At 33.7% G+C, this 17,900-nt stretch overlaps 1 protein-coding gene across 1 annotated transcript in view; it reads right to left on the bottom strand.

Moving 5' to 3' along the window:
- LOC108969826 (neurobeachin) overlaps positions 1-17,900 on the bottom strand; it is a gene marked incomplete in the record, with an annotated part of 552,891 nt that overhangs the window by 131,810 nt on the left and 403,181 nt on the right. Inside the window, 1 exon segment of the mRNA XM_018934817.1 lies at positions 4,882-4,986. Coding sequence (XP_018790362.1) covers positions 4,882-4,986 — 105 coding nt within the window.

Below are 17,900 nucleotides of genomic sequence, written 5' to 3'. Positions count from 1 at the left end.
AGAAGAAGAAATATTGTAAAGTGAACGAAAATAAACGTTGATGACAATTAAGAAAGTGAAGACGCGTTACAAAGGCGTTGAAGTTGAGGGTAGCACCCACATTAATGTTAGACATAAGGTTTACGACTTTCTGTGAAACATTGTTAATATCAAAGGGGTGATATCCTAAAACGCACGTTGAACATTTATTCTAGAGGTAAGGATTGCGGATAATGACATTTGTGCACATATAGCAATTTGTCAATTTTTAAAATCTCAAATTTGTTTTTGTTTTTAAATATTAAGATGGCGATGCATGATACATAAAAATACAAAATATGTATGTATGTATAAAGTAATCCTCCGTCAAATCTCATTAGAATTCGTTACGTCGTGCGTTCAAAATCAGTAGTCAACTAGAAGTGCGTGCAAAATTATTTGATTTTATAACGATAAACCAAATTGGATCATGAAAAAAATTGATAGAGCAGCAAATGTTTGCCCGAATATCGTGTCGCGTGTAATAAAGCAGTTAAGGTGATAAAGTTCATTTTACGTTAAAAAGAGGAACAAAATATCGAGCTGCTGCATTATGGATTATGGATTATGAGACGTACATATGTACATATATGCTTAGGGACTTTTTTCAGCTTCCATGTGTTATTTTTATTTTTTTTTTTTTTTTTTTTTGTTGCTCATCACAGAGGCAATGTCCAAGAGGAGTTTAAACATACAAAAAAAGACAAAGTTTCACTAATTTATATATATTATATAATTTATATATCCAGAAGTGCTTGCAGAAGCGACTTTTGTCACTCCTAAAACAACTGAGGTGTCCACATTTCTTTGGCCTGAATTGGATGGGCCATTATAGCAAATTGGCAGTTGAGTGGCATGAGAAGAACAATATATCTTTTGTGTCAGTATTTGCAAATCTAATCAGACCCTTCGAAAGATGTGGGGGCTGGTGAAAGGGGTTAAGAAGAGCACAAAACAAGTTGCTGACATTACTAGCAATTTTTCGAAAAATTGATTTTCATCAAGCAAAACTATTTCGGAATATATTATTAAAAGACAAATGGAAGGTATATTGGAAAAAGCTAAATTATTTATAAAATATAATTAATCCGCAAAGTATTTTCAATAAATTTACACACAAAATGAATTTTTGTAAAAAACAAAATGTTTTATTTTATTTTCAATACGTGTACATGAAAGAATCTATTTAAACTGTTTCTTGTACTAATTTCATCGTGCGCCAGCCTTATTTGCGCTTGCTAAAACCAAATAACGTGGTGATATTGTAAGGAAGAAGTTATCGATTTCAAGGACTACCCTAAAATACACACATTTATATCTACTCGTACAAATGCTTGGCTTCACAAAAACCAAATCTATTTGGAACTCAGTTGCCTTCAGTTAAGTAACTTAATTGGCTAAACTATTGAAAAGGCGAGCTAACCGAATGCCTGCATAACGGTTATTTGTTATAATGAAGAATTACAAAATCAGGCGCGTTAATTTTTGTCAGCCACAATGTTTGCTACGCTTTACAGTAGCAACAACTACAACACACCGGTAGCTTCCGCTGGGCATTTGCGCTGGCACGTTTGTTAAACGTCAAGTTCAGACAGGCTACACCCACACCAAGGCACAAGATAACAAGCAACAACAACAACAATTACAAAGGTAACAAGTTTTTGAAGCGGAAATGGGACAAGGACAAGAGCAAAAGGGTTGTATTACCACTTTAACTGTAACCGTTAGTGTTACGGCCAACATAACTGTTGTTGGCAGGTGAACAAGTGTAAGGCAAACAAATGAAAGCATAAAAGGAAGCAGCAAAAGCAAAAAGTGTAAAATTGTCAGCGCTGCTGGTAGGGTGGAGGGGTTGTTGTTGTAGGCAGGCGATTTGTGATTTTTGAACATTTCGTTCAAGGCGATAGGCAACATGCTGCCTAACTAACGGTAAGTCAAGGTGCAGTAACAACAGCCGGGCTTGTTAAAAGCAATAACGGCACAAACAATAAAACATGGTCGACAACAACAACAACAACAACAAGAATAAATGTAGTAAACGTGGCACGAATGGCAAGTGTGGCAAGTGTGTTAAAACAATGCTTGCAACGCTTACAAATCGAGAGCGCTAACAAATCCAGCAGCACCGCAGCAACAGAGGGCTAAAGCGGGGCCAACAAGCAGCAGCGTCGGTGACAATAAATTCTCTTTACGGCTAACGAATGCACAAGAAAGTAGTAAATTATATCTGCTCATACCCACGAGAGCGCAACTTAGCTGCCACTTGACCAAAGTAACACCATAAACTCATATAGATACATATGTACATACAACTGTACATAAACAAGTATACACAAACACACACACATACAGAAATATATAGATATACAGCGGTGCACTTTGGCACACTTGCGCTTGCCGCTCACGTTTGCGTCAATGTGTCGTGCTTGGCATAACAAATTAGCGTCACAGGTGAGCAACAACAACAACTATGAAAATGGTAAAGTGTGTGTGACAAATAAATAACTTTTACTTTTATGTTGCATAAATGTGATTTAAGTTTTTCGTGCCGCGCGTGCGTGCGTGTGCGCTTTATTGCAGGAAATACAGTTATGCCGCCAGCTCACCACTTTGCCACATCCGCTGGAGAAGTAGAAAAACACGCACTTTTTACGGTGAGCTTTACACCTTTTTGCAGTGACGCCGCTGGTGACGTGTCGAAAATTTCGATGTGCTCATGTAACTTTGACTTTTTTTTTTTTTTTAAAGTAACACACTTTCTTGCATATATAATGTATAATATGTGTGTGCCTCAGAGGTGCACCTGTGTATTGTACTATCGGCACCGTAATTTTAATATTTTTGCAAAATTGTGATTTTGACATTTTTACCTGTTGGAAAACTGGTTTTGCATACATTCCCCTTTGACTTTAATGTTGATAACTGAATTTGCTTATTCTATTTTTTTATGCCCATAGTAACTGTTAAGTTCCTACATTTTTGTATACCAGAATTAAATATCGCCAGAATCACAGAAAAGTTTAATAGAGTTGCCAAGTGTGAACAATTTTCTTAAAGCACTCCTAATGGCAAATATATTTTTCGCAGAGTTGCCACATAGTTAACAAAATAAAAACAAAAAATTTTATTTATAAAAAATTTATGTCACTGTCATTTAAATTTCAAGCAACGTAATGTGAGCTGTGTGGAATATAAAAATTAAAGTTGCTACTTATTTTGAAAAATAAAATTTCTACAAAATATGTATATCCCTTATACATTTTAAGCAACGACTGTGAGCTGTTTTTTAATAATATGCAATAGCAAAATCCGAATTGCCACCTTTTTTCAAAAAAAAATTCTAAATATGTTAATATAATATTACTTGAAATTTAAGGCGTGGATGAGGTATTTCAAGCTTTCTATAACATAAATATCTAAAACGGGTTGCCAACTGTCTTAGATTTTTTATATTAAGCAGAAAGATGTATGATCCATTTACGACTTTTTTAATAATGTTGAATATAAAAAAGTAGAATTGCCATCAGTGTAAAAAATAACAATTTTAAAAAGTCTAATAGTATTTGAAAATAAAAGTTAATTCGAAAAAGTTATTTTAAGTTGTTTATTGCAACAATTTTTTGAACGAGTTGCCACCAGTTTATAATTTCTTTATATTAAACAGAGAATTGGAAACGGGATTTTTTATATAAAAAGAATACACCGAAAATATATGTATTTGTATTTGAATAAAAGTAAAGGGAAGTATGACAAACATTTTTTGCAGAGTTGCCACCTATCTTAAAAAATAACGAAGAATTAGTATTACAAAAACTGCATGTCACAATAAAAAACATTTCAAAATAATGTTAGTTTTTTTGCTTATAATGTGGTATATCAAAAAGTAGAGTTGCCATCCTTCGTAGGCGTTAGGTGGGTTTCAAAGGTACAAAAAAGGTATTTTTACGATTTTTTTTAATACAAGCAATCATATGTTTGAAAAATATAATACGTTATATCAAAGGTATATATTCGAACAATATCTCCTGAAATTTCGATACAAAAATGTTGAAAATTCCGCCGTTGAGACTGCATTTCCCTGGGTGTCTCTCATATAAAATTAAAAAAACCAAGCATATTCTGTTAGTACATATGTAAAACTCATTTTTGAACGTAGGAAATAAAAAAATATTGAATTTGTCCTTCTTTTCTCGGACTTTGAACAAAAAATCCCATTTTTTTAAATTTTCGGCATTTTTTGGACAGAAAAATAAGTTGTAATGAAACAAAAAAAAAGTCCTGCGCTCAATAACTAGATAATATTTTTTCAAAAACGTGCAGATAATACGAAGTAAATCTCGTTAACTTTTCGAGAAATCGTGTCCACCGACTTTAAAAAAACAGTTTCGAGGGAAACGCGTTTAAAGACAGGGCACTTAGCACAGCTAGCCTTTAAAGCACAAATTATTACTCTGATCCACTTTAAAATTTAGGACTATATTCTAGAGGTATTGTAGAGTTTAATAAAGCAAACAATAAAAATCGATTTTTGGAAATTTTCAAACCCACCTAACCCCTTAAATTACATTTCTAGTAAAAAGTAATATTACTTGAAAATAAAAAACTATGTAGAAAATGCATTTTAAGTATACACTAAGCAGAAAACAGAAAAAAGAAAAAAGTATGTACCAACAAATACTGTAAATAATTTTAGCATTTTATGAACTCTATTTGAAAATCATTCTATAAAATTTCCAAATGTTTATGAACTTGAATGTATCAAGCATAGGATTTTTATATCGGTTTTAGTATGGTAGAGCCATCTGTCTTTCACACATAATACTAATGTTTATACTTAAAAAAAGTTTAATGTTAAGCAATTACCTGTAGATTTGGCGGACAATGATCCAGCAGTTCTAGCATGTGTTTAATATTTTGTGCATCTTGTATCACAAAATTTAATTCCATATCAAATTCGCCACCGACGAGCTGCAAAATACAGAAAAAGAAGAAGAATTTAGTAATAAACTTCAGCAAAATTTCTTAAATCTATATTCAATTGGAAACATAAAGGGTGAAAACCATGTCTATGTGAAAAACTAAAGCCTTGAAGTATGCAACAGTTTACACTTTTTGCACACTACTTTTTAAGTGGCTGTAAATAAATATTTTAATGCATGTAAAATCAAACGAGCCGAGAAAACATATAAGCAAATTTATTTATACACATACAAACATATGTATTCGCACACACACATACATGCACGCACACAACTATTGACGAAGCGGTAATTGAAATTAAATGTTACAAGCAGAGTGGGTGTGCTGCGCCAGAGCTGGTGAAAAGAGTGTATAAAAATGGGCGTAGCCTTATATAAACCATGAGCGACCGGCTGCGGTGGGCGTGATAGTGCGCTCACGCGCTCACAAAAACTTTGTCGACTTAATGAAGCGCACAGAAAAACATGGCCAAAAGCGAACAAAATCTACAATCTTCGTAAGCACTACTACACCGGTATATTTAAAAAATGTTTGTGTGTGATTGTGTGTGTGCGCATGCGGAAGTTGTTGATTATGGCTTATACATATATGCACTTATGTGTATTAAATAGAATTTTATGAATAACCGCAAATTGAATTGGATTAAAATTTGCTTGCCGCTCAGTGGATTTCGCATTTTATTTATTCCCTGATTTAATACTCTAGTTTCCTGTGTGCTCCGCAATACAACCCAGCCGTCAGCTGCTCGACCGTTGCTACAGATATAATGCGAGCAAATTGCAAACAAGCCGAGAAAAAATAGTAAACAAGTGAAATAAGCAGAGCGGAATATAACCGTGTTGGTAAGGGATACCGAGTAAATCGATACAAACATACATACATACTGGCATTACAAGGCGTKGGCAGCGAAAAAATATAATTCACAAACAATTTGCACACACACTCATTATGTATGCATGATGGGAAACCACAAGCGGTCGCCGCCGCATGTGAATTGGCGACAAACAGAAACTTACGCAACGAACATACATATATTTATGCTTGTATATGTATAGTTGAAATATGAAGCAGTGGCCACTGCTTGGAGTTGTAAGCAAAAGGCAAACATTATCATTTTTTGGTGTTACGTATACGCACTGTTGATCAGCCAGGTTTATAAAAAGATTGGTTTCTAGCAGCTTCATATGTTTATAAATATTTAATAACCTTAATGGTGGTTTGCGCTTGTTTAGCGCAGTTTTTTGTTGTAATTAATTATTTTCAAAGCGAATTTATTACTGTTGAAACTGTTGAGTTCCTACATTTTTGAATACCAAATTTAAAATTCGCAAGAACCACAGAAAAGTTACATAGAGTTGCCAAGAAAATGAATATTTTACTATATTTACATACTTACATATGAACATGTACCACATAAATTCAATAAAACGAAAAGTATTTTATTCCTTAACACATTTATTCAAAAATAACTTCAAAATTAACCTCAAAGACAAACATAAAAGACAGAAAATTATAATAATAAATAAATTTGCCCAGCTCTGCACGTTCCGCAAACATACGCAGTCGTAATGGTTTCAATACTTGGTCCAGAGCCCTTAATTTTTTAAGACGCTTTTAATGCGTATCGGCAGTTAAGTGTTAGTATGTTTGTGTTATCGGTGCGAAAATGAGCTTCGAACAAAGAGTCAACATTAAACTTTGTTTTAGAATTGGTAAAACTTTCACCGAAACGTTTTAATTCGAATGACCGGAAATTCCATCGAAACTGTCTGAATTCATCAAAAATTAGCCGAAATTATAATGGAAATTCATGGAAATGGAATTGAACATCTACAAAACATCAATTTATCGCATTTTGACTGCATGTTTGGGCTTACGAAAGGCGTGTGCACGGTTTGGTCCGCACAAATTGAATATCGACCAAAATTTGCTCAGAATCCGTTTCATCGATCGACGCTTGTGACCGATTATTTGACCAAACATCACATTTTAACCATTAACCGCTCTCCGTATTCACCCGATATGGCACCGTGCGACTTCTTCCTTTTCGGAAAAACGCATTTGCCCATGAAAGGAAAGCGTTATGCAAATGGTTTGCACCGGCATACTGGCAGTCATACCGACCAATGAGCTAAAACACTCGTTCGACATGCTTTTGGACCGTACAAAAAGCTGCATTGAAGCAGAAGGATACTATTTTGAATAAAAAAAAAATGATTTGGCGAAAAAAACCATCACCATTTTTTTGTTTTAAGTCCCTGTTACTTTAGAAAGCATCTGGTAATATATTTCAGTTTTTTTACTTTTATTTTTCTTTTTTCGATATTAACTACTATGCGATTATATGTAGTTTTCTGGTTATTTGAATAGATGAATTCCCATTCTACTTCAACACTTTTTTTTTTTAACTAATAACAAATATTTTTTATGTGCTCACTATAACAGTACTTCTATCAGCAAAATTGAGTATTTCTTTAATTTTTTTCTTTTACTTTTTCATATTTCAATCTTAAGTTATCTTGCATGACAATTTGTACAACGAATAAAATACACAATATTTTGTTTTTAATTTACTTGCATATTTTTATATTTTATGGCATTTTTAAGTTAAACCAGTAAACATTTGCTCGGTTTTGTACGCTACTGTATATATAGAAGTACGAACAAAGGAAGTTTAAAACAATAAGATGGTAAATTTTTTCATTTAAGTGAAAAAGCGCTCCGTGAGCTCAGTTTCTAGGCTCGAAATTTTGTTCTCTTTTCAATACCAAGCAAAATGATATTAAAATTTCGAATCACTATTTGAGCGTTATTTCATTAAATTGCTGTTATATAAGTACTTACATAATTATTTACGTATTTCAAATAAATATCAAATATTTTGTAATACGAACAGTAATTGAAAACAGAAGGCTTAATCCATATAGATTAATTATAAAATGAGCAAATTAATGAGTATGAATGTATGATATAATATATCATCGTGTTAATGTTGGGTTAGTGGGTTAAATGCGTAATATTCGCTGTAATAAATGTATATTAAATGCGCATAAATACGGAGATATCGACAGAGAATACGCTTGAATAAATAACTTCTGTAATATTTATATTAAATATTATAATTCTGCCGCGCATGTATATGACAGTTGAATTATTATTGACATATATATATGTAATTTCCACTGATTACAACGGTATTTCAACAAATTTTAAATACTCGCGGTTTTAATGTGATTATTTTCTGTATGACGCTTGTTAAGTAGTGGGCGCTGCAATTAAGCGCATTTATAAATACATGCAGCGTAAATATATGGTACACATATATAAGCACATATTTCGCGAAGCGCTTATAAATGCTGCATATATACAGTTATACGCTTGCTTGCTACAACATTGCTCATTAAAATTGTGCACAACTCCTTGTGCATACGCCAGGCAAATAACGCTGATATGTGACAAGCATGTTATGCTTTAAGCCATGATTATTGAGTGTGTTAACACGCACACACACTCATACATGCACACAAACACAAAAAATGGTATTAATGCGGCTTTACGCGCAAATAATAACTCATAACAGGCGTTTCAATTGCAGTGCACGTGGCGTATACGCAACCTTTAGTACGGGCTGTAGCTGCAGCACCGACAGCAGCCAGCAGGTAACCTTCGACATCGCACGTCAGCAACAATAAAATTGATAGAAAAAATTCAATAATTTTTCTTTAGAAGTTTAAAGCACAGTTTCCACATTTTCACGCCGGATTTCCACTTTTTTTTCCAAAGCTTCTTTTTTTATTTTTATAATTCTTTTTGGCACTTTTTCTGAACTCTAGCACGTCAGGCTGCAACTGCTTTGTTCGCTGACCGCCACAAGTGCCGAAAAAACTTTATTTGCGTTAATCAAAATGACATCACAACTAAGCGGCAACAAAAAGCTCGCGTCGAAAGACAAATAACACGGCGCAAATGTGGCATAAGCAAATATAGAAAAATTTAACGAAAACATGTTGTAATTTAATGGTGAGATTTAAAAGGCTCCACTGTCTGCTGGCAAGGCTTGTGGGTGTGCTCAACGCGTTTTTATATTCCTGCAACATGTTGCTACAGAGTATACTAATTTTGTAACGGTTGTACGTATCACCGATAACGAGATGGATATAGGGTTATACACATAAACATAAATGATCAGGAGGCGAGACGAGTTGAAATTCGGGTCCGTCCGTGCAAGCTGTAACTTGAATAAAAATTGAGGTATCTTATTCAAAATTGGCATGCGCTTTCTTTGACAAAACAAATGTTTGAGTTCGTAGATGGGCTTAATCGGAACATTGCCACGCCCACAAAAGGCTAGAACGAAGAAAACTTATGATTTGGGAAGAACTCCTACCAATAATGTGAAAATGGGCCAAATCGGATGAAAACCCCGCGATTAATGAATGATTAAATACGTCAGATACATTAAATTGTACCCCTGATGGTATGAGAAGACTTTAATGGAGCCGGGGCACGAAGGGCGTGGCACCGCCCACTTTGAGGCGGTATCACATATATTTTGTATATGGCATTCCTCCGAGATTCTTATTTTACAGTGTGAAAATAGGCAAAATTGAAACTACAGACACTTTCACATTCCAGGAAAGAAATCTAGAAGTCAGACAGTAAATTTGAGGTATGCCACCTTATGAGTAAAGATTGTGTAAATTGAGTCAAAACGGTTCACAATGCCCCTAGGCACTGAATATATAGATCCATTGCTTATAGTTGGATTTTACCGAAAATATCGACCATATGTCAGATTCAGATAGAATCCTTTCTTAACAAGTAGCATGTCTGTGAGCTGGATATGGGTTGAATCGGGTTAATATTTCACTTTGCTCCCATCTATGTAATATAAAGGTTTTCGAACTTCCGGTTGACTTTACACTATATTTGTTCCTCTTCTTCTTCTTCTTTGTTCTTAGAATGCGCGAAATCAGGTGAAAACTTGCTCTAGATCCGATATAATGAAGGCACTTCCCTGACTTTAATCCTCACCAGTAGCAAGAATATAAAATGTATGGTTATAGCCGCACCTAGCGCTGCCTTACTTTTTGAAACTACTTTTATGGCGCTTATTTTCGGCTATACATAATCATCTATCGCTAAGCGCTGACACGCAGGCAACAACCTGACGAGTGTGTGTGTGTTGTGGCAAGTCGCCAAGGCGTGCGATGCCCGCACATTCGCTAGGTAGCGTTTTCAGTTTTGTAGCGCAACTTTTTTGCTTTGCTTTTGCTACTTCATCGCCGCTGTTGAGTGGCTGTAGGCTGCCATAACTTTGTTGCCCTGCTTTGTGGTGCGTCGCACTTTGTTGGCGTCCGTCTGACTGGCGTCGGCGGTGTTTTCAAGTGTGTATCCTTTCAGCGCTCTTACAACTATGAGTGTTGCGGCGCCCAGTCGCGTCGGCTGCTAAGAATTTTTCGGCTTTGTTTTTGGTCTACCATTCTGCCAGCGCATAAACCTTTCAGGCTTCTTCGCCGCGGTTTTATTTGCATGAAAATTCGTTACTTCGCAGCAGACACTATGTAAATAGGTTCACTTTATGGAATGGGGATATTATATTCATATTATATACGAGTATAATTATAATGTGATATAGCAGTTTTAAAGGGGATTTCGTTCCTCTATTATATTTTCTTTAGCAAGAGAACTTTCTTCTTAGAATTTAAACTATTTAATCTATTAAGCTTAAGGCATGCTGATTTCATAAAGAGTTAGCGCACAGTTTAAAATAATACTTTTCAGTTTTCTTCTTCAAAATCCTTCCGCCCCTCAGATATGTACATGATTGCCTTTCTGAGCACTACTTCTCAAAGATTTTCAATGCTTTCAAATTTATTAAATTTCGAACTAGTTTTCTAGCGTCTATATTTAACCAACTTTGGAAAATGAGTTCATTCAATGGATTTTGTATATATAACCAAAATGACTGCGGTTTCATGAAATGTAGAAACAATTCTCTTAAGCTTTCAATCTTTTCTTCTTATTTAAGAAAACAAATAATTAAACAAATAAAGCATACTAAAGCTGGTGTATTAAATCTAAGTAGTTCTTCAGATAATGATATGAGGCAACATGAGAAACTGCAAACCGTTTAACCTCAAACTATCTTATCGTTACTTTGGCCGTATAACAGTAACTTTATTATTTTTAAACATATTGGTCAAGGTCGATAAAGCTCGTACGGGTTTGATATTTACTAAGTTTTTTACATAGAAATAATATAAGGGTGATAAGAAGCTGAGATAAACACTCAAACCTAATAAAATTATATTGGACTGTAAACAAAGTTTTTTAAAGTTTAAGTTTCTTATTCAAATTTGGAGAGAACCTACAGCAGGTGACAATCTAAAACTTTCCAAATAAATAAATTGTATATAATCTCAAATTTAGAATAGATCATCTATATATTTTTTTTTGTCTAGAACAGAAGAAGTCCACTGAAGTAAAAATAAATAATTCAAATACAGAGTCTTTACATAAATAGTTCTTTAGGCATTTAGTGCTAGTCATCGACATGAGCTTCAATTTTTAGAAGAACTCGCATCAGAAAGTTTCGAAATACTACGGCTGCTTAAATTGTGTTTGCGATTTCGATAGTTTTGCTTCTGGAAAGTTTTCACAGCTGACCTTATGACAAAATTTATGACAAAATATTTAATAATAAGTTTCGTGGGTTATTGGCGGGAGAAATTTTTTAGAGACAAGTTGTCTCTGTTGAAAAAAAAAAAAAAAAACAAAATGATCTAAGATCGCTTGTATGTTATTGTAAATGTGTGCTTTTGTCGCTTTCGATCTCTTTCTTTTTTTCGCGCTATGTATATCCATCTCTACCCACATATCTCTCTCTAGCTCCCTAGCTCCTCTACCGCTTTCTGCACACTCGTATCCCTCTCCTTTGACTTTTAACTAAGGCTGTTTTGGGTGCCATTGCAAAGTGGAACTTTTACCTCCTGTCTCTTTCTCTTTTTTCTCTGTATTTCCGTCTCTATCTCTATTTTCCTTTCTAGCGCTTTCTTTGTATCCCCCTTCAATAATTATTAGCTAAGTTTTCCTTGGATGCCATTGTAAAATTCGGCACTTTCTCATTCTCTCTTTCGATTTCCCGCTTTTTATTTCCGTTTCTATCCTTCTATATACTCCATTTCTCTTTCCAGCGCAGCCTTTCTTTACCCCAGTTTTTGGAAAATTTTGGAGGAAATGTGGAAAACTCTAATTCTAAAATCTAAATCACATTTATTACGTGGATCAGACACACACAGATGTGGTTAATATTTTCAAACGCGCTAAATGTAAGCCAAAATGTGCATTACTTTCGGCTCTAAGTGTCATAATAGAAACACAATTTTACTTAGATGTCGTGCGTTTATGAGTGAAGGACCTTACCCTCATTTTTATTCCTTCAAACTAATGTGATTAGTAATTGTGTGGTAAATATTTACCAGGTATAGTTTATTGAAATTTTATTTAAGTTATCAAGTAACTCTGTAACTAACTTATTGCCATATATACGACAGTGATGTTTCCTTGCGGCATAGGAATATATAATACGTCCTAACTTGACTAGGTTTATTGGCAAGTTACTTTAACAGAAAATGACATACGCAACAAGAAATCATTTCAAAATTCTTTTTTATTACTTTTTTTCTACTCCCCCTTCACTTCAACATAACCCTACTTGTATATAGAACCTCAACAGCATTAATTCCAAATGACCAACCATAAGCTGGTGAGTAATTTCAGATTTGCATGCACATTTGTACCAATATACATATATTAGTACATATTAGCAGATATATATAATATATGTGTGTATATAATATATGCTTGCCATTTATTTCCCCCAGTTTTGATTTGTTTCATCCTTCTCCGTCATGAGCCTTACAACGCCGCAAACAAATCTTATGCTACTTATGTAGGTACTTCCCGAAAGCCTTGACTCCTTTATGTCCGCTTTTTTTTTGCTTTTTATCTGTTTCTCGCCGCTTTAGGGTACTCCATGCTATTTATATCACTACCACAAAAGCTTAAATTTTGCTGCCGGTACAAATCGGGATTTTTCTGCAAATTTTCTGCTGTCACTTTTCGTAAAAGGTCTTGTCTTCGCTATTTATATGCAAGTCGTCTGAAGCGTTACATGGCTGTTTGCTTGTAATTGTGCGGACCAAGGGTCGCTGCTTATGCGTGCTTTAACGAATTAAATTAAAATTTGTTCAAGCAGACTAATGCGAAAATGTCAGTTGCGACCGACTGGCTCGAAAGAACAGCTTGGAGGTTTGGGTACAACACGCTTAGTATTATTATTTAATCGGCTTTACGGCTATGATACGGGTATGCGGCGTAGCTCTTTTCTACAAATATATTAATATGTAGGGTCTATCATCTAAGGATGAATTACTTACTATATATAAATGCGAGTAAAGGTTTTAAAGTGACCCTGAATAGGTATGTGTCTTACGAGTTGTATGCAAAGATTGTATGAAAATCACGCACGTCTAATTTAAATAAACAAACATGAGTTTATGATTTGATGATGAACTAGGTAGTCATAAGTGGAGCTGGTAATGAAAAGCGTTTTGACCGGAAGAATTACGGTGATTCACTTTTCTACAAATTTGATATAGTTCTTGAAAATCTTCAGGCAAGTGTTAGAGATATGGCAAAAGCTCGGCATTTGTTTAGGTGGATATTTTGGGTACGAAATGCGTTCTTGCTCGACTTGTCTCGATAAAGCTGACTTTTTTTTTTCTTCAAAAAGAGTACCGTAAAAGGGTCTCTTTGGACATGCTTGATCTTGCAAATTACGAACTCACATTCATGGGGAGCGTTAAACTTTCAATGAGACATAGGATTCTGAGTTCGACATGCAAAAAATCAACAATCGGAATGGAAAGAAAAATATGTGCTGAAGTCAAAAAACCACGCCAAAGCCGCCCAAAAATCAAGGTGATTGTTTTTTTTTCGATTATTATAGTTTAGTGCATCATGAATTTGTTTCGGAGGGTCCGACGGTCAATAAAGACTTAATTTGGTCAAATGGACCAAAGCGGCCAGAATTGTGGAAAAATAATTCATTAATTTTACGCGATAATAATGCACAACCGCTTCAGGTCACGATTGTGACCGAATTTAATGCCAAAAAAGCATTGAATACCATCAATCACCCACCATATGCACCACATCTGGCTCTAGCTCCCCAAATGCCGCTCCATGGACCCCATTTTCAGTGGTCCGTAGAGATAAAACAAACTTTCCTGAAAGAACTCTGAAGACCATCCCAAAAAGTGCTTATGAAAAGTGTTTCGAAGGCTAAAAGTTTTAGACTTGGTGGGGATTACTTTGAAGGCGACGTAATAAATATTAAATATTTTGCGTTTTATTTACAATTCCCGGGTACTTTTTCTCACAATTGGTAGTAGAAGAAATATATAATAAACAGGTATATACATATATAATTGAGAAATAATGACAATTTCTTGTAATGAGTTATAACACAAGAGAAAAATAACGTTCAAATACGATCAAAATACGTAATGGGTGTGTGACTCAACTAAAAATAATTAGTCAATTTGCATACAAGCGCATATTCACGATACATAAGTATAACATATGTTTTTATTGAAATAACCTGAGACTCTCATTAGTAATTTATTTACGCTGAAGTTGAGGGGAGCTGTAGACGTCCAAAAGCGATTATCGGCGACGAATAGATATATAAAAAATCACATTTTTGATAGCCGTAGAATGCAGTTGACCGAAATAGCAAACACCTTTAACGTATACACTGACTAATGAGAATTTGCATCGAAGTTTCTTCGGCATTTATCAATTAAAGTTAGTGAATTACGTGTAGACAAATAAACTTACACATGCACTTATATAAATAATTTAGCAACTAATTCTTTTGTACCTATTTTATAGATAAGTTCGAACGTCTGTGGTTTTTCGACTCAATCAACAGCCACGCAAAGCTCAGCCAAATGTCTTTTGTAATTTGTCACATCAGATAAAAGTCAGTCAGTCTGCGTTATCGTACCCTCACTGTCTGGCTGTCTTATCAGTATTGTTGGCTTTGTAATTCTTCTTGTTTGATGCATTTTCAATTCCCTTTGTGTGATTTCGTTTATTTGTTGTCGATAAATATATGTGTTTACTTCATTTTTTCTTTACTTTATTTACTCTTCTTTACGTCTCTATCACTCTTATAGTCTGCGAGACTATATTCTCCTACATATATGACTTTATTTGTTTTATGATATACTCTGCACAGTTCAATGAGCACACTTGGCAGGTTGACGTCAGCTGGTTACCGACGTACTGTCGCGAAGGGATTGCGGTTAATCGAAATTTAAGATAAACTTGCGTATCGATTGACAGGAGTGAAGATTAAAACAGACGATTGGTTTAATGAGACTCGTACATTAAATTTTGATATAAATTATCATTATATAATTCAGGTGGCAACTTCTTATATAGTAAGTAATTTTAAATTTTTTCTGAATTTATCAGTTTGCGAATATTAATTTTTTGTATGTGTGGCAACATATTATTTAAACTTTTCCATGCAGGTGGCAACTTTAAAAATTAGTATTTTCGACAAAAAACTGCTTCAAAAAGCAAAAAGCTTTTTCGAACTTGTAGAAAAATTTAAATATATATTTATAATAAGTATGGCAACGCCATTTAATACAAATATGTATTTCAATTCATCTGGAAACTTTATATTTTAAACATTTCACATTATTTTGGTAATTTTTTTAAGTGTAGCAATACCGGATTCTTCATTCTCCATGCAGGCGACAACTAAAGAAAATAAATATTTTCGAAAAATAAAAAATAACATTTAAAAAATATAAAGCTTTTGCTGAACTTTTAGAGAAATTTAACAACGTGCATGCATATATTCAATATGGCAACGTCATTTTATATATGTATGTATATACATATGTATGTATTTCAATTCATCTGGCAACTTCGCAAATTAATATTGTTATAAAGTAAGTAAGCAAATTAATATTGTTTGAAGTAACAACATTATGTTACGTATGGCAGGTGGCAACGTCATAAAATTACTTTATTTAAATAATGGTACTAACGCATATAGCATAGACAAATCAATATTTTTTAATTATATATTGAACAAAAAAAAAAATTCACTTAGGTGGCAACCTCATAAAATATATTTTTCCCGCTAAGCTTCCCTTAAAAATATTTTTATATATAATATATGGTAACCATCTTTAATTTAAATAACTTAAAATTATATATTTTAATAGAGTGGCAACTCTCTTGAAATTATTATTTAAGCCGACATTAAAAAGTTTGTGTTTACATTAAATTTAGGTTGTCAAATTTCAATTTTTAAATTATATATTAAAACAAAAAATTTTACCTAAGGTAGCAACCTCATAAAGTATATTTTATCTCGTTAAAAAGCTTCCATTATCTACAGTTCTACTCTTTAAAGTAAATAAATATATATAGCAACTTTCTTTAACTTGACAATAATAATGTTTGTCATAAAAGCTTTCAAAAACAACCTGCATTTAAGCAAAAACGGTAATTAAATATGCGCTCGCCGTATTCAAATTATGGCAGTTATAGTAAATGCTATCACTTGCAGAAATAAGGAAAGTTTGATTAGAAAATTGCAATTAAAACTTTCGGAACAAAAAAACTGTACTAAAAAGCGTATATGGTCAAGTTCTTTTTATTTTCGCCTAAAAAGTTTGATAATCATATTCTGCTCAGCATAATTGTTTAGCTATCCTTGAAGAAAACTCTGCTTCCAAGTTTATGACTGCCGTAAGAAATTAATTTCTTTTGCATATCAATAGATAGTCAGATTAATATTTCGCGCTGTTTTTGTTTTAGTTAGGCTTTTAAAGTCGCAATTTTGTCAAAATGTCCCTCGAGTTTATTTCGCAGGCAAACTTTTGCGCAAGATTAGTTAAGGACAGATTGTTGGACTACTGGTTTTGAGAAAAATAATATTTGTCAGTAATTAGAAATAAAAAATAAGATTATGGAAATTACTTTATAATCTCTAATGTGCAAGTTGGGATGCTTCGTCAAAATTGAGCATAAACTTTCACATCTGTCCTTGTTTGTTGTTTTTATGTGCTTGCTGTTCTTCCAAATTATTATTATTATTTATTATAGCGGAATTTAGACAAATTTTCAATGGAAAACAAAATATTTAGTGAAACTCTAAGATCAGTCAGTACCCAATATTTCACTTTACTAGATTTGGAAATAAGAATTTATTCATCAAAATTGATCTTGAAACCAAGATAATTTTTTATTTATTTTTTTTTTTTCCATTCATAATTATGGTTGATGATCCTGCGCAAACATTTACGTTTACTGAATAATACTGTTTCTTGGGTTGAGAATTTCATGTTTGGAGCTTATTTTTTTTTTTTAAGCTTCCGCTAGATAGTGCGGGGTTGAAATTTTTGTCACTTTAAGGAGCACATTTAAAAAAAATTTAAAGAAAATATTTTTAAACACGCGTTGGTAGTTACCAATAGAAAAATGACCAATTGACCTTCTCCGACCCCAACAAGTGATACTTTAGATTCATAGAAAATAAAAATAAGTTACACAAAAAAATGCAACCGTTACTTAATAAGGGCGAAACTGTAGCGGGCAGTAAACGCACAAGAAGTGCGAAAATGTCGCTGTTTGCATAAAATGAAAAAATAAAAGAGAAAGGATGACACTTAACGGACTCCGGGCTGCTAAGCAGACACAATCAAACAGCTTTCGATGGCATCGAGTGAAAAATGCTACGCTTATGCTTCAATCAAAGCCATCCCCTGCGGCTTAAGTGCTTACAAATACTCCGTAGACTTTGCTTC

This window comes from Bactrocera latifrons, unplaced genomic scaffold (assembly GCF_001853355.1).
Source record: "Bactrocera latifrons isolate USDA-ARS-PBARC rearing strain unplaced genomic scaffold, ASM185335v1 scaffold_0, whole genome shotgun sequence".
Lineage (NCBI taxonomy): Eukaryota > Metazoa > Arthropoda > Insecta > Diptera > Tephritidae > Bactrocera > Bactrocera latifrons.
This window is presented reverse-complemented; position numbering and strand designations above follow the sequence as displayed.